General features: G+C 46.5%; 1 protein-coding gene across 1 annotated transcript; it reads right to left on the bottom strand.

The window, feature by feature from the left end:
• LOC149364800 (scoloptoxin SSD14-like) lies at positions 1-27,051 on the bottom strand. The gene is made up of 13 exons (XM_089568761.1): positions 26,963-27,051; positions 25,588-25,776; positions 24,317-24,439; positions 23,201-23,298; positions 21,786-21,978; positions 21,290-21,453; positions 19,433-19,586; positions 12,510-12,575; positions 11,229-11,298; positions 9,664-9,851; positions 7,383-7,620; positions 1,811-1,946; positions 1-92 (listed from the first exon to the last, which is right to left on the bottom strand). The coding sequence occupies exons 1-13, from the start codon at positions 27,049-27,051 to the stop codon at positions 1-3; spliced, it is 1,800 nt and encodes a 599-aa protein (XP_089424887.1).
• Positions 27,052-27,454: the final 403 nt, after the last annotated feature.

Here is a 27,454-nt window from a genome sequence, read left to right as displayed (position 1 = left end):
CTATCCGTAGTTTGTCTTCTTTGTCACTATGAGCCCATCAACAATGGGTGTGGGCTGGAAATGCGTCGTGTACGTTTGGGAGAACAGGGTATCTGAAATCCCCCGAAATAAAGGAAAGAAAAGCTTTGGTACTAGTCATCGCACTCACCTGCCGAGGCAAAGCCGCTTCATGTCCCGTGATTAATTATAGCCTTTATATAACGTAAAAAGCACATACTTTTAAATTTTAATCCATTGATTTTTTTCTTCTGAGGCAGCTGATTTTCTCCAGGTAAAAATTTGCGCGAAGACTGTATATTGCAGTTTCTTTGGTACAATGATGCATTTTGGCGTCGATATTTGCGTGGTTCCTGCTACAGAGCTGTTTTAATTCGCCAGGCCGGCGCTCAAAATCGCGCCTTTGCTAGCTCGGCGGATCAGTGTCCCCATCTGCCGGAAACGGCAGAGAGCAGTAGCTCGAGGAGCAGCCGCGCGGAGGCTCCGGGCCAGCGTAAAAGTTTTGTTTCGTGTTACTTGAGAAATGCTTGAGAGCTCTTTGACTGTAATCAAGTCGGAACTGTACCGTGCGTCATCAGTCGAAGCGCCAGTACGAAACAAATTTTTAAACAACAGTGACTTGATACAAAGTCACTGTGCTAAGTCAAGTCATTCAACAGGCTTCTCGTGGCACTAGTTCTGCCCGTTTCCGACAGAGAGCGACACCGCTCAGCGTGATTATGAGGCAATTTTAACGGTCAGCCTTGCGTACGACGGAAGTTTTCCATTTGTGTCGCACGAGCGAGGCAGATAGTGATTCTAAGCGCACTACTGGCTGAAGAAGCGATGCCACAAATTTCTACTTGGGCGCGAAATCTGCCCGCAAACAAACCTGCAGCCCGGGCAAGGAGGAGAAAACAATCTACACGTAGCAGTCCTACAAATAAAGAGCTTAGTGTTGAAGCAGTAAACATAAAAATCACGAACCATTTAGCACGGGGTGATCTCAGAACGATGTACAGAGAGAAACACGTACCAAGCTCGCGGCTCCGGGTCGTGACTATATGTCGTGCTTCTGTCTTCAGCCGTTTATGAACCGTCACTCTTTATAGCGATGGTTCTCTCAGACACACTGGCCACTCACTGGTGGTATGAAAGTGGCCGCTTGGCCAGTCCTGAGCAGTGGATCCGATCGTGGTACGGGTCCTGTCGAGCTTGATTGTTGGTCAATGGAAAACATGTCATAATTGGTAATTATGATTCATTTAAGTGGAGGTCATGCGGAGGACGTGGCCCAGGACGTTGAACTCCTCCGGCCGAGGGCGCAACGCCCACGACCAGCTCGCCTCATGGCCAAGCGCAGTGGCTTCTTTAGGGAATCGTAGTGGCGCTAGTATGATCTTCTGACCAGTAACCGTGCACCAGCCATTCTAATACTCGTGCGTATGCCTTATGTCTGCATGCATGTCCAGATAATGAAACGGACATTCGATCTTAGAATACTCTATAGTTCAGGCGATATTAATGTTTGTAGTGTATTTTTGTGCGCTTCAACACTTGACGTCATTTCCTACGTATAATGAGAAGAGACGCATGTGCTCTTTCCCTTTTATTTTCTCTGCAACTAAGGTAGCATTATAAATCAGGTGTAGTATGCCTCCCTGCCGAATCAAACGCAACTTTGTTATTTTCTCTAGTGAACAACAGAAATGTCATGCAAAGAGCTAACAGGAAGGCCGGAGCATCATTCTGGCCATAGAAATATTTTAGTTTATTCATCGGGCTTGTTAGCTGAAACACGACTTTAAATTTTTTTTTTGTCGGGGTCATTCACCTGCGCGGCTGCCATCGACGCGCTTGGTATCGTTGGGCGCGAGCCAACTGCCGCTGTTTGTGACGAGGATGCCCGTGGCCGATGCTAGAATCTGCTTCTCCGTCACACTGTTACCCAGCTTGCGAAGTATGGACGCCTGCAAATTCGTGCATTGAAAAACTGCTTTACAAGCCACGCATCAGTAGCGCTGTTTCCAATTCTTAGCGCGCGAGCATTCTTATCTGGGGTTCGTAAGCAGAAAACAGCATATGGAGAGGGCGCTGAAAGTTTTATTTGGGTTTCTTCTCTGCAGACCTCGGGTGGGGGTGGGCTCGTCTATTCGAAGCATATGCACAGCGAACATTCGCGATGCCTTTAGCGGTATCAATACCGTCTCCCCACTCATTTCCACCATCCTTTCTGATTCACCACCTATGGTCAAATCAGGCTCCGAAATTTCAAAGGCGCCTTAATTCTCTGCCGCTTTTGTTCTCTTAGTTACGTCATATTGCTTCAGTGCGTCGCCACAAGTCTAACGAACATCCTGCTGGTTTCCACACTATGTGGAGCCCTTTTAAAAGCGCATGAGAACCTACATTAATGAATATCGCCGCCTTTCATGTCCTTACCGTTTCTTGCAAATACTTCAAGAAAAGTAAAACGCTCTAGAAAAAGACGCTTCATCTCTCGAGTGGCCTCAATCCATTTCCCAAAAGGAAAACTAATTTAAAGATATGTAGACATTTTAAACGTACTCAGTAATTGCGCATTTGACCATCTGAAAACGCGCCCATAACAAGGGGCTCACCGTCCGGGTTAGTTATTCATGATTCGTGTGCTTGAATGTTATCTTACCTTCTTTATGAATGCATGGGAAGAGAATGACCAACGTTTTCTAAGCCACTGAACCTGAATCTCAGTTAATTAGCGAGCGGCCAGGCATGCTAATTAGGCAAAGCTCCTGTCTGTGTTCAACAGAAGACGCTGCCCAGTAAATGCAACCGGCACAGCAATTAAAAGATATGGCACCAACGCACTTCTTTAGAATTGTTTGATCTCTTGCCCGTAATTAGGTACCTCTGTAGAGCGTAGTTTGACAGCGCCTAGTCGGGAATTTTCGGTAAGTTAAATTAAGAGGCTACATTTAATTCCAGAAGAAAAATGCTGTGGTCAACTGCTGTTATTCCCTAAGGTATCATGCATACGAATCGACCAGTATAGTTAATGAGTGCTACAAGATCAAACGAAGGTTTTCGACAACGGTAAACACACATCTACAGCTTAAAGACGAAATCCCAGAATAAGATAGCTCCTGTGTAATTTGTCTCGCTGATTTGTCTAGATTAATATGCAGAGAACGCCCCTACAATACGCGCATGGAGACAATTGGTCTTTACCGCGAACTAACTACGGCAGACAAATGCTGTCCCATAATATGCCGTTCATTTTAAACAGTTGTGATGAACTGTAATTAGAGAAGGGTAACAACGTATCATTTCTTTCTTTACTGTACTAACTCAGCCTGCTGTTGTGCCTTCCCTCTTGACATGAATGTTTGATGGTTATGTCCTTATTGATGCCCTGTATATTTCGATTCAATGTGCTCTTTTATTTAAATATGTCACAGGCATACCATGTACTGTAGCGTTGTGTGATTGTGCACAATTAAGCTGCTGAAGGGGGCGGGGACCACCGTCAAGCCTATATAGGCTTTTTGTCCCCGCTCCTCACATCCTCGATGTGAAATAAAACTTGGTTAATGTAACTTCATAAATGACCTTGAAACAGTAATCTCGGCCCCAGTTTTTCTCTAACCGCTTACCATAATTCACACACTATATGCCGTCTGATTGGTTGCGTTTTGTTGCTGGTATATGTCAGCGTTGGCCTTTTGCACCAAAGGAGATGCAACACGTGAGGCGTGGCTGACTGAAGGTTACGTGCTCTGGCCACACTGCTGCAAATATGCATGGTGTTTCAGGGAAGAATTTAAGTAATGTTCAAAAATTAGCTTTTTGGGGTAAAAAATGACTCTTGAGGGATAGTACTACCAGTGATGGCGGACACCGGAAAGCCAATGAATTGTCTTCAGTAGTAAGCTGTGTACCTTATTTCCGATAATTAGCTTTTTAACTATCACAGCTAGGCAACTGGTTGCAATTGTAGATTTGTAGCCGATCGTTAGTAATAGCCATATAAGTTTTTAAAATTTAGAAAACGCGATTATCCTCGGCGCTGTGGCTCGACAAAATCTGGCTACATCGTGCCAAAATACATGTGATTCGAAAAGCATGCAGGCAAAGCAACCTTTCCGGTGGACGCAACTAGTCAAAAAAGCCAAATTTTGTCGAGCCACAGCGCCAAGGTAATCACATTTTCGAAATTGTAAAAACTGATGTAGCTATTACTAACGACCGGCTACAAATCTCTAATTGCAACTAGGCACTTAACTCCGATAGTTAAAGAGTTAATTAGTAAAAATTAGTTAACCAGCTTACTACTTAACACGATTCACCGGTTTTCTGGTGCCCGATAACGCTGATAATACTTTGCTGAAAATCCATATTTTTACCTCAAAAACCTATTTTTTAAAATTGCCTAGTCTTCCCTGAGACACCCTGCACAGGGGAGAGTAGTCCAAAACGTGACGTGGGGCCAAAAGCGACAGTTTGTTGGTTAGCGTCCCACAACTTTTAAATTTGCAGACACATTAAATAGAAATTTAGCAGGTACGACCCGCCCTACGTACTAGAAATGAGCCTAATGTTGACCGCATTGCTTCTTGTAGGCAGAAAAAGAAATTGTAAAGCCATCCTGGGTGAACGATAAAGAGGTCGAAATGTCAGGAAGTTCTGCAGGCCAAATTTTTCAAAACTGTCCAGTTCAGTCAAACTGGCCTCCTAGATTAACGAAATTATTTGCTTATTACAAGTGTTTTTGGTCTCCTTTTATGAAAAGTTTAAGAATTTTGATGGCTGGGGTTTTTATGTAATGAAATTATTTGATTATTACAAACGTTTATCGGTCTTCTTTTATGAAAAGTTTTAGAATTTTGATGTCTCGAGGTTTTATCTGGAAGTAATTTTAGCAGCGCAGGTTTCGTGTGGGGCAAACGCGACATTCTGGTGGTCTGGGGAGACTGTAGTAAAGATTATCGTTTTATTGTTTGCTCTAAAACTCCCATTTTCCTGATCTCTAGGATAGTCCGAACGACCAAAACGAAAACAGCGAATGCCAACAGCACACAGAAGACATTCAAAATAAGCTCCGCGAGATATACAAGCTGGGCCGTGGCTCTACCAATCGTTTTGGTGCTCCCAAAGGCGCCTATACCACAGAGCGATTGAGAGAATATCGAAATACAGGAACAGCACAAAAACTCTCTCGAACCTCAGCATGGCACTCCGTCCGGTGGGTAAGAACAGCTGCATGTTCAACGCATTCTAAAAATGGAGCGAGCTCTTTTCAATCTAGCCTACAATCGCATTCAAATCCACGTGTTTACGCGCGACGAATCGAACCCAAATCGCACGTACATTCAAGAGGGCTGGGCGAAAACACCATTGGAAGACTAAAGTTGAAAAAAAAAAAAAAACTGCGACGAAGGCAAGACATTAGAAAAATATCGCGTAGGCGGGCTAGACGCAAAACACGGCTGCAGAAATGCCAAGGTTGTATTGGGCCATGAGGAAAACACTAGCGAATTGAGGTCTGAGTACACTGTCTGGAATTCGATTAGGCCCTCAAAGATTATTTAAACGTACATAAATGCCATGATGGAATTTGTGGGCGTGAGCAAAACAAAACACAAATATACCACAGGACAGGCGCCTTCTTCTCTGTGTTTTGTTTGTTCGCGCCCATAAATTTCATCATGAACAACCTACAACTAGCCCAGCTTTTCAGTCTGTTGTACATAAAGCCACCTCTATGTGCATATACTTAAAGGATTAGTAATACCCTGATTTTAAGGCGCCGTGGTGGACCAGTGGTTATGGTGCTCGGCTGCTGACCCGAAAGACACGGGTTCGATCCCAGCCGCGGCGGTCGCGAAATGCTAGAGGCCTGTGTGCTGCACGATGCCAGTGCGCGTTAAAGAGCCCTTGGCATTCGAAATTACCCGGAGCCCTCTACTACGTTGTTCCTCATGGCCTTAGTCGCTGTGGAAAGTTAAACTTCATAAACCAAACCAAAGCTAATATCTCGATTCTGGACGGGCGTCTCATTTTTCCCCGCCTACTGTCCAATTTTTACCCGCGGGGTGGGCATTTCGGATTTTCAAATTGCGGTCAAGCGCACTGTGTTCCTCTTCAGCAGGCCTTTTCACATTTGGTGAGCGTGATCAAGGATCATGGGAAATAATTCGGTAATATTTGCTTTCTGATATGTGCGAATAACAAAAAGAAAGCGATGATTTTCAAATTTGTGTCACGTTTTGCCCTACTCTTCCCTACTCCTGTAGCGTCCAGAGGGCAACAATAGCGCTGTTAATAGAGAGAGTATCTCACAAAGAAGTCTGTGCCTTCGAAAAGTGCCTATTGATAGCCCACCACTGTACTGTAGTTCCCTACGCTCGAACTTCAGCTTAACATAGAACGGCGAAGCTGTGACGAGAGGTAGTGAGCGCTTTTTTTCTCACCGGGTCGAAATCCCTTCTTCTGGGCTCCGTGAACAGCGTGTTGGGTGTGGTGGACCGGAAAGTTGGCTGTACGAGCGAGTCGTTCCAGACGCACCGTGGTAGCGCATACTTGCGGGTGCATGTGATGAGCTGCAGCGTGGGACATCTGTTTGTAACAATAAGCTCGCACGCATTAGAGAACCTTGCCACCTCACAAATTGCCGGCGCATGAAAGCGGCTGAAACGACCAATGTTGTCTCACAGGACGAGAGTATAATGTGAGGTAAAACAAAAAAAAAAAAACGACGTTTAGCAGATTTCGGACAGATTACCTCCACCCGTGCTCATCACGTCTTTGCTGTTACACGAACCTTGAATTACTAGGGGCATTCAGCATGTCCCCTCTGATGATGATTTGATTTTAATCAGGCAAGGTAATCTGGGCCTAAGATGCCAAGGCTATCTTGATTGGTCCACTCAAAACAAGGCTAACGAGTCCTCTTGACAAAACGTTGGCTAAGCACACTTGGTCACTTTGTTTTCTGTTGTCAAGAGTCCCATATCTTCCTGGCTTCTTCGTGTTTGGTCTACACGAATTGGGGTTAGAGTCACATTTTCCCAAGCATTTAAGCTGAGAGGAACAGGGAATCAGGCCATGAAAAAGTTTATACCTGTTAGAAAACTATTAGGCACTCGGGGACTCTGGGTATCAAACCCCGGACCTCTCGTCTGCGGAGCGGATGCCCAAACCTCTAGGTCACCTGTGCAGCCAGCACATCCGAGCTTCTAGGTTGGCTTTAACAGAGTGCCATCCAAAAAGCTCACATTTTTCATTACCGATGCGATTCAGCACATGGATGCATCCAGCGGCAAACCAATGCCGCACCGATTCAAGGCCCTCGTGTTAATTCATAAACTCAGTCTCTGGATGCGCTCAATCTTTTTAAGTTTCACCCCCATGGGGATGCCCCTTACCTGAGCTAACGCCGAGATGCCTGGAAGCCCGCCGCTGCTACCAAACGCGCCCACCAAATCAGAGGGCGTGGTCGACGTCGTGATTACGCTGGGCACCATAGAGGTCATCGGCCTTTTGGCAGGGCCAATCTGGTTAGCTGGGGACATGTCCAGCTCGAACTGCTTGCCTGGCTTCGCGAAGGCGTCCATGTAGTTATTGAGAAGAAGGCCCGAGGCGGTCATGAAGCCGCTGCCAAACCTGCAGGTTCATGCCGACAATAATAATACTATGAAACAGTGCGTACCTGCTTGTGACCGCGACCCTGCACAGCTTTGACGGCAGCTCAGGGGAGCCACTGTAAGAATGATCGTGCAGAGACGGCGCAACGCCAACCAGATACAGCCGTGAGCAGTGTGAGAGGGAACAGGCATTCATTTACTGATTACTCCGTAACTATGCGTGAAAAGCAGTTTTTTTTTGGTTTTTAACTAGTTTTCATCTTGGCATATAATATCAAAAATATTGTTCAAATTTGGTGAACAAATAACCAGCAAATTCACAATTTTGTGCAAATAGTTTCTTCCCTCTCTTACTGCAGTCACGACAGTACGTCTGAGCGGTACAGCTGTACAGAATTGCAGCCCCTACATCTTCATCGATAGGGGTGTGATTGTGTACAGCCAGGCAGCTTTTCCTATTCTAATTTTTAACTTTTCTTTCCAAGGAAACGGGTTGATGGAGCAAAAAGGCTAGTTTACCTGACGAAGGGCTCAGATTCTATGTACAATCGCGATGGAAAGGAACGCGAACAATGCGGCGCCTACCCGCTCCACTGTTCGAATTTCTTTTCAATGCTCTTTAACTTCGGTGACAGCAAAAAGACGCTTGAGTCGTCCACGATACATTCCAGGACGACTCTAACGTCTTTTTCGTACCACCCATGTAAAAGCGCGATCAAAAGAAATTCGAACAGCGGAGCGCGTAGGCGCCGCGCTGTTCGCGTTTCTTTCCATCGCGTTAGTATAGCCTGCAAGGCAGTGGCAAAAAAACACGTTTTGTGCGTGTTGATGCTATGAACATGCAAGTTAGAAAAATGAAGAACATATACCTAAATTATTTATCTATTTACGCATACCTTAAATGCCTCAAAAGAGGCATTGTGTAAGGGGGGTCAAAAACAGAAGTTTTTAAAATAGGTTAGAGATCAAAAGCATAGTAGAAGTGCAGCAAAGCAGACAAAAGCAATAGAGTTCAGATAATAAAATACTGCAATTCACAAAAAGTGGTAAAAATACAAAACAACTATGTTTTTTTAGAACAAAAAAAGGGGAAATGCACAGAGTTATACAAAAAAAAAAAAAACATCTCAGGCATACATGAGGATAACTGCGCATAAATAGAAACAATGAGGCAATAGTCTCAAGTAGCTGAAAACAGTTATATGAATCAAGATTATGTAAATGACATGCTAAGCGTTATCAACGAAGTGTTCGAGTAGATGTTCGCGAAAGGTGTCAAGATTGCGCTACAGGGCTATGCAGTCCGGAAGATCTTTCCAGAGGCGGATGGCGCGCGGGAGTGACGATAAGTTGAAAGCATGTATACTGCCATAAATGCGGGCACAGCTGTAATTATTATGTAATCTATATGATAATGAAGAACAAAATAAGCCGAAATTGATAAAATGTATACATAGTTTTCTTTGTCAGCGAAAAAAAAATACGCTGCTGATCATGCGATACGATGCGATAAATCCGCATTAGCAGCGACAGGAAGAGACAGGAAGAAATGGGCTTGAGCAAGGCACGTAATGCGAAGGCAAGATAACCGCTGGTCCTTAGGATCAACGGAATGGATTCCAAGAGAAGGCAAACGTAGAAAGGGGCGGCAGAAAGTTAGATGGGCGGATGAGATTAGGAAGTTTGAGGGGATGGGGTGGCCTCAGCTGGCACAGGACAGGGTTAATTGGAGGGATATGGGAGAGGCCTTAGTCTTGCAGTGAGCGCAGTCAGGCTGATGGTGGTGATGGCGATATTTGTTTCAGCAATGATCGCTCTCCCATTTCGCCGATGAATTTGGTTTCGCTGCATTTCATTCTGCTGCTGCGTTGGCTTCTGGAGGGAGGTTGTGGGTTTAGGCTTAGAACATGCCGACAGCGGAGTTCTTATTGAATTTTACTGAACTTTCAAACAGTGAGCGTCACTGTAAGATGTTTGTCGGAAGAAATACTTTTGTGCAGTATCATTCTTACTAAGGGGCTAATGAATAGCCGAGTATTTCGTAGCCCGACCCTGGACTCACATTCCGTTGAGGCCGGAGGTGATGGACAGGGCGTCGCCTCGGGGCCCCACTATGGTCATGTGAGCACCGCCAAAATCTTCTTCGGGTGCGTACTTGATGCCATATTCTGCGGCCGAAGACAGGGGCTTCTTCTTGTCATATTTTTGCACTGCATATCCGATTATCTCGGCGACCATTCCGCTCTCTTTCTGCACACACAAGAACAAACCGATTTCATCGTCGAGATGCACGTAAGGTACCCACTGTAGAGAGAAGGAAGGAAGATCGGTTTTTTGACAACACAAAATAAAATGAACCATGGCTGGCGGAGCCCCCGTCCGCTAGAAGTGGCCTTGTTCAATCGTTTACTATAAGACTGAGGCTCTTCTCCTGACTATTGTTCAGTTTTTTGCATTTCATGCAGGGCAGGTTGGCGCACCAATTCATAGTGACACAGGAGAAGTTGCGATGGTGCTTTCAGTGAAAGGTGAACACGTGGATGATCGAGTCGTAAAGCTGTACATATCCATGCGGCTACGAATTATCACTGGTCTTATCAGCACACGACCAACCCCACCAAGTGGAATATCGCAGAGCTTTTAGTCGAGCAATATTTCTGAAAATCCTTCCTTCCTTCCTTCCTTCCTTCCTTCCTTCCTTCCTTCCTTCCTTCCTTCCTTCCTTCCTTCCTTCCTTCCTTCCTTCCTTCCTTCCTTCCTTCCTTCCTTCCTTCCTTCCTTCCTTCCTTCCTTCCTTCCTTCCTTCCTTCCTTCCTTCCTTCCTTCCTTTCTTATTTCCTTCCTTCCTTCCTTCCTTCCTGCCTTTCTTTCTTATTTCCTTCCTTCCTTCATTCCTTCCTTCCTTCCTTCCTTCCTTTCTTCCTTCCTTCCTTCCTTCCTTCCTTCCTTCCTTCCTTCCTTCCTTCCTTTCTTTCTTTCTTATTTCCTTCTTTCCTTCCTTCCTTCCTGCCTTCCTTCCTGTCTTTCTTTCTTATTTCCTTCCTTCCTTCCTTCCTTCCTTCCTTCCTTCCTTCCTTCCTTCCTTCCTTCCTTCCTTCCTTCCTTCTCTTTATTCCTATTACTCCTTCATGCTTCCTTTCTTGTTTTTTCTTTATATCCTCTTATTTATATCTTTCTATATCGTTTTTTAATTTCCTCTTCCTTCATTCGTTCCTTCCTCTCTTTTTCTGCCACTCTCTTTCTTCCATATCATGGCCCCAGTGAACTACTTGTGAGTCGCATAAGCCTATTTGATGCTTAATATGTAGACGTGTCGAAAAATATAGCTTAGTGGTCGACCTACTTCTGAACCTACATCACGAAAAACAGACGGAGGAGTCTCGAGCACTCAGGGATGGGCACGTCCGAGCCCTACTGCACAATACGAATGAGCACCTTCACATAGAAGCTGACCATGCTTTAAGGCAGCCTTCCCTTCAGTAAGCACGAAAGGGGCTCACAGGTGCTTTTTTTTGTTTTTAATCTAGTCCTATTGCGTACAACTTGGCACTTTTCAGACAGGCAACTCACACAGATAGAATGAGTGACAAAAGTGAAATTTTGAGCTTAGATTCAAAATCTACTCACATCCTTCGCATCCTTCACGTCTCCGAGCTCAGGTCGCTTCGCCAAAGAGAACTTTAGAGCCTCCACGAAGCTTCAGAATTGAGAACAGAGCAGAATAAATTTTCAAAAACGTATTCTCTGCATTCAAGATAGGGGCGTGCTTTAAAAAATAGGGTCTGAGGGAGCTGCTTAGGTTAATGAAGAAACATGTCCAGTGAGTGCAAACAATTAGTATTTTGGCTAGACAACTTAGTGCAAGGTCTTGTGTTGCAGCTTTACAGTTGGAGTCGAGGTTGAATTCCGCTTTATCGTTCGCATCACAAAAGAGAGTAAAAAAAAAAAGAACTTAACGTCTTTAATGTGCTACTGTGTTTTGAGAAACGCTATATTCAATGCTTGCAGGTTAATTTGGACCACCTGGGGCTTTTTAACGTGCTATGACATCACACAGCACATGATCGTTTCCGAATTTCCCTCCCGTCGCAGGCCTCCACCGCGACCGGAATTCGACATTGAGAGCTCGTGCTCAACGTGAAGCGGGTGTTTGTTGTTTCACAGTGGAATACACAACTTCCTGCAAGACTGAAAGTGGCATTGCGGATATGCTGACAGACTGCGAGTTTAAAAGGAGCTTAAGAATTGGCTCATTGTTTAGGTGACATTTTAAAAACAAACAAAACGCCTTCCATAATAGTGAAATTCCTGATTGTAAAATTTCTTCCCTGAAAATCAAATTCTGTGTTAAAGTGTCTGCTAAAACACAACCAGATGTGCGGAAACTACGTAGTTGGTGCACTAACCACGCGAGCGCCATGGATAGGCGCTTTCGCTGCAGCTAAATCGTATTCTCAATTACACACATCAGTTTAGTTTGTACCTATAAATTTCCCTCCCGGCCTCGTCAGTCAGTATCCACGCCATAAGCTCGGAATAGAAACAGGACCGTGGCACAGAAAAAGACGGAAGGACATTAATGGCTGTTTTTATCGGAAAGTTAGCTTCATATGGAAACATATCGCAGGCCATCTCTCATATAGCGCATGGTGTCGGTCCCCGCAACGCAAATAATGCTTTGTGGAAGCACAGAAACACTGCAAGCTGTTCGAAGATTAGCACTTAAATTAGAGCACAGTGCATTCGTAACTTGCGTACTTTTTGAATACCATGGCCATAGCATGTTCGCACCATATTTGAACGTTTACACCAAGAGAATGTCAGCACTGGTTGCAGCTAAGGTTGGCGAAATTATAAGGTGTTGCATGAAGAAGAGGGGAAGAGCGCAGAGTGGAGAGGTCCACTCACTGGTGAATCCTGGTAGCAGACATAGTGGGCAGTTTGGCCTTTCCCTCCTCCTCGATCGATATTTTCCTGCGAACGAATGCAAAATATGGCAGAATAAATTTATAGCGATCTTTTATAGCGGCTGCTTGCTCACAGGCGCCCCTGAGCTTCTCTATACTGCCCGTTGGAAATGCCAGCTCGGCGTACCACAGTCCTGCAACACGCGTTGCCGACATATGAAATGACAGCGTTCCTCATGCGCTCATTAGCAACCCTTAGTGAATTTGTACAGTGGCAAAGTCGGCTGGTAAGTCGTGGCAATTAATTTTGCCTTGAAATCTGCGGCGCATCCGTTATTAGCGAAGTTGTGAAGACAAATAAGCGAAATGCCTGGTCATTTTAGTGCGCCAGCAGTTAGCCTTCAAATCACGAAAAACCCGTTGTCTGTTCGTGTAAAGCCAGCTAGCCTAGTTGGAAATAAATATGGACGCACCCGGGATTCGAACCCACAGCGGCCCAGCTAACAGATCAGCTTCGCCGGCCACTGCACGAGAGCACTGTGCTATCGCGGCAACCAATCGTTGTTCGTGTTTAACCGCCACTTTCGCGCGCTCTGCATTGCATGTCGGCGTCTTCATCAACTTCCAACCGTGCGCAGTGGATCCAGAACACAACGCTGGTACGTTAAGCGGTCCCAAAATTTTATGGTGTGCTACCACTAAGGTCCCCAATCACCGATTTCCCCGATATTTGCATGATGGTGGACCTTTAAACGCTAGCCTCAAGCCGAAAACAAAATGAAACGTGACTTGCTTGCGCACTTCGCATTTGGTCAAGTGAGTTAAGTCGGCTGTAATTTCTTTTATTAGGTTTTTAATCATTACAGGATTATTGTGACGAATACTTCTGCCGCATGGTTATTGCTACAACGTTCACGTGACTGTGGGTTTTATATAAGTTACACGTCCTGCTGGTTGCACGCAATGCTTAACCATGCGATTGTAGTGAGCCTTCCAATAAGAAGCTCTTCACTTAGCCACTACTTCAAATGTGCGAACACGAAACTGTAGCTCTTTAATGTACTGTCTTAATTACGGCAAGGACGACATTTGTGTGGAGAAGAGTTTCTGAGCGTAGCTGAAGGCTGCCACATAGCGAAGATAACTCTGCAGCCACTATGTGAGGAGCTCCCTCGAACAACGAAGTCGCTATGATACGGACTATACAAGCCAAACCACGTTATCTGGAACTGGGCTGTTGTTGAAAAAAAATAAAGGAAGGGAGGAAGACAAGCAATACGAAAAGAACGACACGTTCTGTCTGTGCATTGACTGCTTTTTTTCAAAGGAAAACTATGGACACGAAATAAAATGTAATTTTTCTTGCGTATTTATGTTTCATTTCATTTAATTTCATTTTTATTTCCTTAAAAGCCCCTTCTCAGGGACAGTACGTGAGAGACTCATTAGTTTCGAGCGAAAAACTCTGTGCTGGTTACCAGAACATTTTTTCCAGCTGTTCCCCAGAGCAGTTTAGCAGTTATTGCCGTCCACCATGCATGTTGCCGATGCTTAAAGGGAAACTGCATAGGTTTTAGAAATCAATGAGCTTAAGAGGGTCGAATGTGTGAAACCTGCACGTAAAGCATGCGAAGTCTTTTTGGGCTTGCACTTGAAATAGTGAAGTAATCGCCGATTAAAATCCGGACGCCCTTCAAGCTTCTCCGCAGCGCACAACGCGAAGTGGGGGGCCATGATGACGTCATCGAAGGTATCGGTACACAAGGGCGTCCGCAGAATTTTTTGCAGGGGGGGCCCCATTGGTTGTTGGCGCCGGAGGGGGGGGGGGGGTATGTTCGTAGCAAAAAGGCACTATTTGCGGAGTAAATTTATTTATTTATATACAAATAAAATAAATAAGTAAAATACACACATGAAAGAAAAATTACAAACAGCAAATTAAAGCGAGGCTAGGAGAGATACATTGGAGTTTATCAACGAAGAAACAATTAAAATTAATAAAAATGCAAAAAGATACTATCACTTCGTGGAGAAGAGTGCTCAGTCTTGCTGCATACGGGTTCTCGACACACCCGGATTGATGACCAGCACACAGCACAATATGTTCACAAACACGCAACGACAGTCACTCAGTCAGTCTTCCTTGAACAGAAACTGTAGACGCCTCGGATTTTTCTGGGCGAATTGCGTGATGACACTGGTGATAAATTCATTTCTGTGCTTCATTACACGCTCTCGGTGCACACTCATCATACAAAGGCCGTCCAGTCTGTCGTTTGTCATCGTTGAGCGTAGCCACGTTTTCACTCTCCTCATTGTACTGAAGAAGCGTTCGACCGTACAGGTAGTAACTGGCAAAGCCAGAGCCACCTCAATGGCTTTTGCAACACCAGGGAAGAATGTCTTGGCCTGATGTAGAAGCTCGCAGTAAGTTATTTCTGATGGGTCCCCAGTTTTGTTGCACCACATCTCGTACCAAGAGATGGCCTCTTCCTTGAAGTTGTCGATGCCGTAAAAGCACTGGAGTTCTTCGGCGAGAACAGCGAACTCAACACGGCTCAAGTGCTTCATTTTTGATGGATGCAGCTGGAGAAGTTTGAAGCTCCTCTCATTGCTTTCAGAAAAGCGCCGAGCTAAAGAAGCAGTGAGGGAGTCCAAGTACGGCACATATAGTGCCACACGGTAGTATTCCTCTGGCGACTGAATCCCGTAGTTGTCTCGGTGGGCCTGACGAGAGACTTGTCTTGGTACAGATATCACCACATTTAAGTGATTGGCTGCCTCCCTTGCTGCATTCATGATGTTAGAGAACTCCTCTACAGCGTTTGTCCGGTGGCCGCGAAAAATACGTTGTAGCTCAGTGATGTGGCCATGCACAGAATGGAAGTCCATGGATACACCTTGCAGAATGTTCGTAGCTGGTTCGAGCCGAGCGCTGTACTTCGCTACAATATGCAAGCAGACGATGAAAGATGAGCTTGTTGTTGCGCAGTAGAGGATGTGAGCTCGTTGTCTAGTTGCAGCGTTCGAGCATGATTCCGTGGACGCGAGCTGCTCGAGTGCTTCGACTATGGCCACGTAATGCTGAGAGAAGATCCTAATAGACTTGTACTTTGCAGACCATCTTGTCTCACACAGCATCGGAATGTTGGGCACCAATTTTCTCCGGAGCACGCTCTCGCGGAAGAAGTTTATGGTTTGTTTGATTATCCCAATTGTGTTTCGAATTTCAGAGACGTCGTTCAAATCGTTGATGACGAGATTTAGTTTGTGACTTGCACAGTGGAAAAATAGTGCCTTCGGGAACTGTTTTTGTATAATTTTGTTCACTCCAGCTTCTTTTCCAGCCATTGTAGAGCATCCATCGTACCCCTGTCCAACGAGGTTCGAAAGAATCAGTCCGACATTCGTCAAAAGCTTCAAGATTGCCGCGGCGATGCAAGCGGAGTTTAATTGCTCCAGTTCTACAAATCCCAAAAACTGCTCTCGAACGCACACTTCGACTTCCGCCTTGTCAATAAAGCGAACGCCTATAGACATCTGCTGTTTTCCTGAAATATCTGCAGTTTCGTCAGCAAGAACGGAAAAAGCAAACGCTTTGTTAGTTTCGGTAACTATCTGCTCTCTCAGGATGTCGCCACAGATTGTGACGATCTCGTTCTGGACGCGGACAGAAGTGTACTTGGCATTGCCAGCAGAAGAAGCGAAGTGCTCCTGAAGTAGAGTATCTCCAGCTTCTACACGAAAGTCAAGCAGATCATTGAAGACTCCACTATCGGACTGCTTGCCGCGAATCGGCAAGTCATGCGTCGCGCAAAAGACAATGGTGGAAACTATTGGAAATAGTTTCTCACGGTTCCTTTCAACTTGCGCGTGCAGTGCTCTGTTCAGCTGCTGTACAACGGGTAGCTGCTTGCCTTTCATCACATCCATAAAGTTCTGTGAGGCCGTCATTGCCTCCTGGTGCCATTGGGATTTTACGTGATCCCTGCACGCCTCGTGCATTTTTCTGTAGTTACTGAAAGCGCGCACGATAAAACTACCTTGAGTACCCCGGTGAACACGCGGAGGAAAAATGACGCAAAAACGACAAAAGGCGCCTTTCGCTGTCGCTGAGTACGCAAGCCAGGGGGCGTAATCTCCTAGCCACTGATGTCGAAAAGGCCTCTTTCCAGGTGTTACATCCTTCTTAAAATCATATGTGACATTTGGCGACCATGGCTTAGTAAGAAGACGTAACTTCAAAAAGTCCGGTATGCCAGTGAGTTTAGCTTTGCCTAGGAACTCTCCTAAGTCATATTCTTGAGGCAAGTTATTTGTTTTCTTGATGTTGTCTCCGGACTTCGATCCCAAGCAAGGAGAAAGGGAATCGTTTCGGCTTACTGCGTGACCGGAGCTCGCTGGTGGAGTTCCTTCCATGGAGACGACGACGCCGGCTACTGTCCGGTGATGAAAGGTTGCATCGCTCTGGTCAAATCCGGACTTGAATCCCAAGAAAGGAGAAATGGAATCATCTCGGCCTGCTGCATCACCTGAACTCACTGTTGACAGAGTCCCTTCCATGGAGTCGACGACATCAGCTACTGTCCGGTGATAAAAGCTTGCATCACTCTGTTCAAATGCTACACCGTTGTCACATGTCACACCAGAATCTGCAGGGGCGCATTTGGATAATGCTTCGTCAGACAACCGCTGACGCTTGAAGAAGCGTCGAATATCCATCATTCGGGACCGCGCGAGACAAAGCTGGCTATGGAGTTCCTCGGGGTTGGTAGTGTTAAAAATATATACACATTGATTGGAAAAACGGTTGAATGCGTACGTTGAAAACAAAAAATGACTATGTATGCAGCGAAAACTTATTTACAAGATAAATGCACGCTCGCAGCTTCATACACCTCGCTCCATCTTGCTCGCGCAACCGCACAGTCGAGTATTTGCACACACACTACTCGCCGCTCGTCGTTTTCTCGTCCGCTGTCTTGGTTGTTCTCAGCTTCGTTGACAACCGGCCACTAAAAACACCGAAGCACAAACAAAGAGGCGCGCACACGCAAGGAACGCCGCGCGACTTCCGAGGGGAAGGGACACTCGCCACTCCGGTCGGAAAATTTGTTTTGTGTGTTTTTATGAGGTTCAGAGCCCCAAAACGACTCAGGCTATGAGGGACGGACGGTCTCTTTACCATGCACTGACATCGCACAGTACATGGGCGCTGTTGGGATTTGAGGCCCAGCCAGAGGTGACAGGCGAGCCAGGCAGGCGCCATCGGGCTGCCTTGACCAAAGGCGCTGGTTTCCGGAGAAGACGCAAGGAACGCTGGTGTGGGGGCGCCTCTGGAGACTGCGTCGCCGTGAACAAAAGCAGCTAATCCCCTTTGCCGAAAATTCTGAAAGCGGCGCTTGTACCGAACTGCGCTCTCCCGTGGATCGGAGGAGACAGCGAGCGGCGGCGGCGCCAACTCATCGCCCGCTTGCCCCTGAGCAGTCCGACAAAGCGGGGATGGACACGGCTGATTTGTCCCTCCCTCCTGAAGAATTCATCGGTGGCCGGGGTGTGCACTGTCTGCCTCCGTGTCGCTATCTCTCTAGAGATCAAAGAAACAGGCACACATCTCAAGACGGCTCGAAACACATGCTCGCCGGTGCCGCTGTATGTCTGCAACGACGCGTCCCCGGACGCGACACTTTGCAGATGTGACCCAAAGCGTGGAAGCAGGGCCGCTTTTACTCTTTTGGCTGAGTGCACCGCCGCCCCTGACGTGCGGCCATCACTCACGGTTCGAGTGAGTGATTTTCCAGCGGGGTGCAGCCGCCCCCCCTTGCCCCCCCCCCCTCCGGACGCCCATGTCGGTACATTTCCAACACACAAACGCCTGCTTTGAAGGAAAAAAAACCAACGCCACCGAAGGTGAACCCTGCCGAGAGTTGTTTGGCAGCATCTAACGAGTCAGGGCAGAGTGTGGCTGACGACAGCGGTAATTTGAAATCATACCTTCCGTGACGTCACGCTGAGTTTCCCTGCAGTCCTCCGTTGCATTGAGGAGAAGCGCAAAAGTCAATCGTCGATTACGTCACTATTTTAAATGCTAGTGCGAAAACACTTGGCATACTTTACCTACAACCAATATAGATTTGAATCCTTGAATATCACGAAATTCTCAAAAAAGTGCTGCAGTTGCCCTTTAAGCCACGGTACGGGAAATCGATAAAATGGGGCATACGTAGCCGGTCGCTTATTTTGTCATTGTTCTCGTCAATATATATGTTCTTTTCACTTTGTAATCGATATCGTCGATGTTCGTAACTCCACATATATCACTGTTGTCTTAGAGGGCACAGCTTTGTTTTGACACTTCAACGTAGGGTGCCTTTTTTGGATGGCCAAGGCCACATGAAAACTGCAGTAATTAGGCACTTCATGTGCAAAGCGGAACCAAGGTGAATAAAACTAACACCTAATTCGCACTGGTTTCATCCTACGAAAGGCGGCGCTGTCGAAGGATCAGGAATTCGATGTATGCGTGATTCCGTTTCTGTGTAGACAAGGAGAACACCACAGGCTAACCGCGCGAGGGTAGCTGAGAACGCAGAATGTTAAAAACCATACAGACGACCGATCTAAGAGTGTAGAATCACGGGACATCAAAAATGTACCGATCGCGATCCACCACACTCTACACCTAGCTTTAAACATATGGCGCTTCTGCGACGTTCAGTGACGACTGCTGACGTCACACGATTTGACCTGCGTGTATAGGTTGGCAGCCACAGCAAGCAGGTCAGGAGACTGCGGGCACAAATAATGACCGATAGAGCTTAGCACCATCTCTTCCCACTTATACCGTACAGTGGTGCTAATAAGGTACAGTTATTGAAGCCACAACAGTAATGCAAGACTGTAGAAGAGAGAGAAGAAGCTTACTGTACGCTTATCTTGTGAACTGCCGCAGCCACAATGGCACCCGCGCCCGGGATGGGAGCCGAGTGTATGCGCTTCTCGTCCCCCATCTTGCCGGTGATGGGATCCTGCCAGGAGGGCTGGTAATCGGAGAGGTCGGCTTTGTTTAGAACGCCGCCTGCAAGGCAGATAGAAGAGAAGAAATGGCTTTGTTTCGGTGAGTGTGGTAATATGAGTGCACCAAAAAGAGGAGCAGTGGTGATGAAAAAACGTGTACATCTATAGTTCCCACTATTTTCCAGCGACGCTCATAGCTTCTAGCATTGGGTAAAAACACGGGGCTTAACGGGGATAGTTAACGGGGATAGTTAACGAAGACGTTTCCTGCTCGTGAGTTCTACGTATAACGCTGCTTTACAGCCGTGCATGAGGCATTAAAGGAAGAAATTTATGTGGTGAGGGGATTTTTTGACGTCGCTTAAGGCGAAAAATGTGCACACGGGCACAATGTCGAGCCACCCTCTTTCCACTATCTTTATTGTGCATTCTTAAAAATAGGCTTTTGAGTTAGCGCTTTTCGCGGCATAGAACTCTCAGTTGTGTAGCCCATTAGAAGACAGCTAAGACGTGCTAACTAGCTGGCTGGTTGGCTAACATTAAAAAGGTTACTTTTTAACTATTACTGCTAGTCTTCTTATTTATTGAGAGGCCTGTAGCTATCCCATCATAAGTAATATTCATACCAGTTTTTAGAATTTGTACTCCAGCGAATTTTACCAACATCACGCCGAAATGCGTGCACTTTCGAAAACCTTGCAGGCAAATCAACCCCTCCAGTGCATGCAAATCGTCGAAACAGCCAATATTTGTTGAGCCACAGCACCAAAGGTAAATGAGTTTTCAAAATTATAATAAGTGATCTGGATATTACTTACGAACTGCTAGACGCCTCTCAATAAATAGGGAGACTAGAATACATAAATCCCCCCGAAAGCAGAAGATCTGACAGCCGTCGCCGTAGCTCAGCGGTAGAGCACCGGACGCGTAATTCGGAGGTCGTGGGTTCTGATCCCACCGGCGGCATGTGGTTGTTTTTTCTTCTGCTTTTCTAATCAATTACCTTTAAGCAATAACATATTCAGTAATATTCTAAATCGAACAACAGCAAAAAATAAATAAATTAGTTAAGAAATCCCGTGTGTCCTTTCGTTTCTGTGGCTGTTGGCTTCTTTCATATTCAATATTAGTTAGTCAATCTACTAGTTAAAGCACGTCTTAACTCTATTCTGATATTCTACACCACTGACAATGCTATGCCAAAAAAAGCGCTTTTCTAACTCAACAAAGTTATTTTAAAAACATTGCAGAACTTTTTAGGTGAAACGCCTGGTATATGCATCTTCTCCAATGTGAAACCGCGGCTTATATCAACAGCGTCATTGTGGTGCCTAGCTGGACACGAAGGCTTTTAGGGCTAAATAAGATTTACACTGCCAGTTCTGCCGCAGCGTTAACGATATAGTCGGTATACAGGTGTAGGCATCGTCGTGAATGAATTGCTTCCTCAGAGGCATGACCCGTATCATTACTCTCCCAGGAGACATGCAATTTTTTTTTGTTCCGCTAAGATTGGCATCGATTCCTTGACCTCATGGATTGTTGTACCTCCAGCCGAGATGGCCTTCTCGATATCTTCGGCCAGTTCGTTCTTGTAGAAGTAGTCCACTTTTTCGTGAATGCACTGCTACTTCCGAGGTATGGCCCGTATCATTACTCTAGCAGGAGAGACGCTAAGGTTGCTAAGGTTGGCAGCGATCCCCTAACCTCATGGCTTGTTTGCTAAAGTTGGCAGCGATCCCTTAACCTCATGGCTTGTTGTACCTCCAGCCGAGATGGACTTCTCGATATCTTCAGCCAGTTCGTTCTTGTAGAAGTAGTCCGCTTTTCCCTCAGCCAGCTTTGTGAGCAGGTCGGCGAGTTCAGGCTGTACCAACTTGTCGCCCTTGCGAAGCAGGGCACCGGTCGCAGCATTTGAGAACCGCTTCCTGCAGCGCCACCAACAAGACGGTTTCTTGAAAAGTTGCTTACGCTGTAAATGCCGAGGCGCATAAAATAAATACAACTGCAGAGCGAAGGAGGTTATACGTGGACACTTTGCAAAACGTCTAAACAATATTGAGGTTAAACTTCATTTCATTTAAGTCACAAAAACAACCTATCACATACCCATTGCGTTAACGATGTAAAAACGTGCCCTTCGATCAACAGTGGTCTGTCTCTTTTGGTCAACAAAGCGGGATTACGATCAACAATTGAAGCTGGATTTCTATGGGTGGTAATACGACAGGCAACGAATTGCGGAAGAATTGTGGGACACCTGAGGGCGGCCGAGACATTCAGCACTTTCTCGTTGTTGGCCAGGGCGGCGGCAAGGTGCGGTCCGATCGTGAATCCTTCCTTGGCCAGGCTTATGGCGGGCTCGAAGAGGTCTTTCCAGTTCATCTTTCTCGCCTTGCTGTGCAGGGCCTGGTAGCCTGCCACGGCGCCTGGCACTATGGGAGCATTGGCACCTGCGCGAAGAAAACGGAACTTCACCGAACTTGACCTCTATAGCTGGCACATGTCCATGTTCAGCTTTCCTGGTCATCACCAACTAGTGTGATCTGGTGGCCGCCAGTAGCTAACACCGCGTAACTCAATGAGGATATTTTAAACATGCACTTTTGAGAAAACAAGAGTGCCGAGATGTTCTGCATGAACACAGTGATTTTCATGGCCGACTCTTCCTACTCACTGCAAAATCTGGCCTATAGAATTCTTACGCACATATAAACCGTTTCCGGAGTCCATTGAAAATCAATGGGCCTACCGAACATTCGAAATTCCGGCGGTATTTTGAGTGCTCAGCGCCACGCGGCATGTGGTGGCAGTCGTGCAAACTAGAAGTGTTCGTACAGATTTGCTGGGCTTGAGCTTGCTGGTAAAGAAAACAAATGCACCTGATCAGCATCCGAAACCATACATGAAATCTCAGTGGCGGTGACAGCCTTGGAAGGCTTGGGTAAGCCTGGCTTGGTCTATAGGCCAGCAAGGCTCGCAGGAAAAAAAAAATGCGTAGTGAATGTCTCGCGTTCGGTAGACACCTCAGCCGCCCTGAGTGTCTTTGTGGTTAGGGCTCTCCGCTACTGCGCCAGAGGACCAGGCGACAATCTCGGCCGAAACGGCCACGCTTCAATGGAAGCGAAACGCAAAAGGTGCCCGCGTGCTCTACGATGCCAGTGCACGTTAAAGATCCCCACATGGTTGAAATTATCCCCAAGCCCTCCACTAACTCCACTACTTTCTCTCTTCTTTCACTTCCTCCTCCATCCTCCATGTACCTTCCCTCACGGCGTGGTTGAGGTGCACAGGAAAGTGAGCCAGTTATCGCTATCTTTCCTGTCCTCAGAACCGATTTTTTCAGAGGGCCAGTCTGACGGGTGCCTTTGTAAGAGCTAAGTGTTGCACCTTTGGTATCGATCAGCTCATGTGGGAGGTTCGGGAAGAATTTTCTCTAAGGCGCCTTAACAACTATATATTACTTCTTTCGTAATCGGCCAAAGCAGTTTCAAGGCCATTTTTAGGAGAAAGTACGAGTCCTTTTTTCCGTATTAGTTCATCGCATTTCAGCATCGGTAAGATGTGCCGTTGTTCCAACGTAGACAGTAGATATATTGATCCAAAAAGGGTGCTCATGTCAAACGCTATCATTCAAAAGGAATTGGAAGCATGCTAACAAAGACGTGAGCGTACCGAGTTTCAAAGCTGAAATGTTCGCTGAAAACATATCAGCTGGCAGGTTTTTTGGGGACACTCCAAGGGCATCTAAGGCTTGGACTTTCTTCGTGGACCTGAAACCAGAAAACATGAGCACTTGTCTGTGCGACTTCTAACGCATCGGCACTTTGAAATATCAGTAACCAGCTTTCACTGAAAGGAGCAAGAAAACTGATATAAATGCAGCCATTCCAACATTTTTTTTTTAACACAGCAACTTAGCAGAAGAATAGCTGTTGGGCTCCCATCGCAACATTTGTCCTTTAATAACGGGCCGTGAAAATAAAGTCACCCTGAATCATAGAGTGCATTCGCTTGTTCGGAACTGAAAAGAATAGTCGCTAGACCTGTGGGTATAACCGTGGTTAAACCCTGCCTAATCTCTTTGTTTAAGCGACAGCGTTACGACTCCCGTTCAGCGGAAACCCCGACGTCTTCCCGTTGGCGTTCTTGTGTCGAAAAACCCACGTCACGATGACGTCATGCTGCTATGTGTTGTATGAAAATAATTGAAAAGAGGACTTGTGATGTGAATTAGAGGTCAGCGCATGTCTCAAACGACTTAATTATATTAAGCAATTGACTTTACGTAAAAAAAAAGCTTCTGTATATTTCAGTCGTGATTCGAACCCACGAATTCGAGCCAGGAACGCTTCCGAATAGGCCACGTAGACACGTTGATTTGCCTGAGGCAGGAGGAGAGAGGAGGGGGGGGGGGGGGGGGGTATGTGAGTGATGTTGACTCAATATGAAGCTTAGTAATGTTGTATGTAGTAGAGTTCATTTAATGGGCGCTAATTAGTTATATACTAATTAGAGTAAAGTTATTACTAATTAGAGTAAAGTTGTGGTTGAACTGGAGTGTGTGACAGTTTCGAAGACAAGAATCTGGAAAACTTGTTGTGATAAATATGTGAATGTCAGCAAACAAAAGTCACTGTCTGTGAAGAGGTACCGCAGAAGGGAGCCATCAACGCTGTCACGTTATACCCTTGGCGCAGTTTAAGCGTCCCCATAATTTTCTACAAGTCCAGCATAGTCAAACTAGCACAAACCAGAACCTTTTTTTTTCGCGTGCGTAGCGCGGCTTACCTGTCGTAGAAGACAGCCATGAGACCTCCCCCGATGCCCGTCAGATGGGGAGCAGTGACTCCCATGCAAAGCAGTACAGCCACTGCGGCATCGCCGATCGCTCCGTTCTTAGCGAGGATTTTCCTGCGTGTAGAATGATGCACGTGCGAGAGTTAATACGATATGGGCTGAGTGCTGCGGCTAGAAGTGGAAGAAAAGGTATTGTAGGGCGCTCTTCTGCGCCCATGCATTCTTCGCTGAGACTATCAGACCCAAACTTGGGAAGAAGTTGACGAAGACTACAATTTATTTTGACATTCTCAAACCAATTGTTTATAGTAATCACCCCGATTAATAGCCTATTAAATCGTGAGCTCAACGGTGAACAAAAATGTTAAACTCTCAGAGAGTTTGTATAGTCCCAGGAGTAGACATAAAGGCGCTATAGAAATACCAGGAGTTACCATTAGCTTCGTGTAGAACACAGACGCATTTTTTAAGCTGGCGTTTGAAAGAATAACGGGAGGGGACGCTTAAGCTCCGCCTTAAGGGCATGACGCGATAGCGTAATGGGTTGATTCCCATATATGCAGAAGGTCATCATCTACTCTACATTCATAGATCCCTGGGAATCCTCATACCACTCCTGGAGTGGTGGTGCAGCGGTTAAGAGATGCGCCACTGCGCTGCGATGGCAGGTGCTGCCACCGGTGGGCGTTGTGCGACACAGGTTGCTCTTCCCGAGCGACCAATCATTAATTAACTGCCACCTGCCACGGTGGGCAGTTTGCTCGCTATCCGGTGGCCATGCTGCGATGACACCTCAAGGTCACGTGATCTAGGTGGCACACCTGCCTCCTAGGTTGCTCTCAGGTGACCACCTGCCAGAGCCATGCCGGGGATGTTTTGCTCACAACACCGACGCCGATGCCGACAACGCCAACACTGTCGTCGACGACGCTGACGCCGGGTTTTCTGGAGAACGGAGCCTTTAACGCTGTCGTGTTAAATTTGAATCGACAGAGTCCTTGACGTGGTCAGTGACTTTAAACTTGTTCAGTATCATGCCTGACCAGACAAACTTTCGTTGAATCCTAGACTATGTTCGAGACATGAACTAGTGCCCGGGACAGCCTCAGGATTTCTGTACATCGTGTCGCCGCGCTCTTTCCATTAGCAACCAAACACGCGCCTTAAGCTCCTTGAGCAGCCCGCGCCAGTTCCAACGTCTACCGCACCCAGCGTCAAGCTCTCAGAAAAAGCCGGTCCCGACCGACCGTGGGGCATCTCACTGGGCGACGTGTGCGCAGAGCGGGGCGTCGCAGACGACGGCCCACTTCTCGAACACGGTGTCCGCCGGCTTGGGCTCCGGGATGGTGATCAGGCCGAGCAGCGACAGGATGAAGAAGATGATGAGCAGGAGGCAGAAACAAACGCAGCAGCACAGGAACGCCAACGCGTTGAACAGCTCCCCGACGGGGCTGCGCACACGTGAGGGAAAAAAGGACACGCTGTGGTAAGACCTGGAGCGGAGGACCACTGTCGTTGCACACTCTACACGGTAAAAGAGTAAAATAGGAATAAGCTGTCCTCTAGAGGATTCCATTTCTTAAAAGAGAGCTCACTAGAGGACAGCCTACTCTCTTTTTGTTCCCATATAGTAGTATTCATGTTTAGAGTGCACATCTAGCGCTATGCATGGCTCAGGAACGTGGTACAGGGAAACGCTCGTGGAGCAACGAAACGGTACAGCCGTCGCTGCTTGCGAATAGTGCTTCATCGGTGTGGAGCTGAATGGCGGATCGGATAAGTGGCGTTGCGAAGAGTGGCGTCAACCCGGTTACAAAGGTCTAACACCAACCCGGTGTCTCCAATTAACCCTGTCCTGTGCCAGCTGCGGCCACCATATCCTCGCAAACTTCTTAATTTCATCCGCCCACCTATCTTCCTGCCGCCCCCTGTTACTCTTGCTGTCTCTTGGAATCCACTCCATTACCCTTAAGGACCAGCGGTTATCTTGCCTTCGCATTGCATGCGCTCTGCCCAAGCCCATTTCTTCTTGATTTCGAATAGGACCTCACTTCCCCGGAATTGATCCCTGACCCACTCTTCCCGCTTGCGGTCCCTTAACGTTACACATATTATTTTTCTTTCCATAGCTCGCTGCCTTGTCGTTAACTTGAGCTGAACCGTTTTCGTTAGCCTCCACATTTCTACTCCATGGGTTAGTATAATTCCCTTTGAATTCTGCGGTATACGTGATCGCGGACGCGGCGGGATGAGATCACCTTGGTATGAGTGCAAACTCGCGTGGTGTATTTTGAGGGCGTTATTGAGGACCACTCTTTCGTCCAAACGTCGGTAGGATTGACCATGGTACCATTGGCGCCCGGTGAGAAATTTTGCGGAACTGATGCCAGTGGTTCCCATATGGACAAAAATCCACCCAAGGGTTACAGGGTGTGGTTGCAATTACACCAGTGTATATCACTGGGACAGGAAGGAAGTGGCTAAGGAAGAAAAGCGTGCTAAAAGGCGTCTCGTGGAAAGAAGGCGACGTGCTTCTAGCCACTGCAGCAGTGGATGTGCTAAAGTCAATCAAGAGATCAGCGAAAGTGAAATGCTGAGACGAATCGCTGTCCTGTCCATAATAAGGAAGATACACACTTGAAGAACAGGTCTCCGGGTCCTCCCCCAGCTCCATCATCCCCCGGTGAAACACCGAGATCCAGGGGAGCTGCGGACGGATCGTCCATGGTCGAGTCTTCTTCTTCTTCTTCACCTCTTTATAATGGCACATACCCACGTGGGGGGATTGGCCAAGGTGTAGTGGTATACATAAGAAGATTTTCATAGGATTAAACGTGAATTTTGAAAAATGTATTCATGAAAAACGACAGAAGAATATTTGAAGTGAAATAACAAAGAACATTTTGGCGAGAATAATAATAATTTAAAAAAAAATAAAAAAAAACTCTGAGACTTTTAAAGGAGTTAGCAAATCAACCTACCAGTTGCAATTATGTAATCATGTAGATTCTCACAAATTGAACTCAAAGCAAATCCTTTTGCGCTCGCTCCGAACGATAACAGCACTGGCATAGATAACGGGAGCCCTAACCTGGAGAGAGGGACCTCCAGGTAAATCTTTCTCTGAAG

Source organism: Amblyomma mixtum, chromosome 2 (assembly GCF_055824585.1).
Source record: "Amblyomma mixtum isolate Tamu chromosome 2, ASM5582458v1, whole genome shotgun sequence".
In the NCBI taxonomy this organism is placed as follows: Eukaryota; Metazoa; Arthropoda; class Arachnida; order Ixodida; family Ixodidae; genus Amblyomma; species Amblyomma mixtum.
The sequence above is the reverse complement of the archived record's forward strand: the minus strand, read 5'-3'. Positions and strand labels throughout refer to the sequence as shown.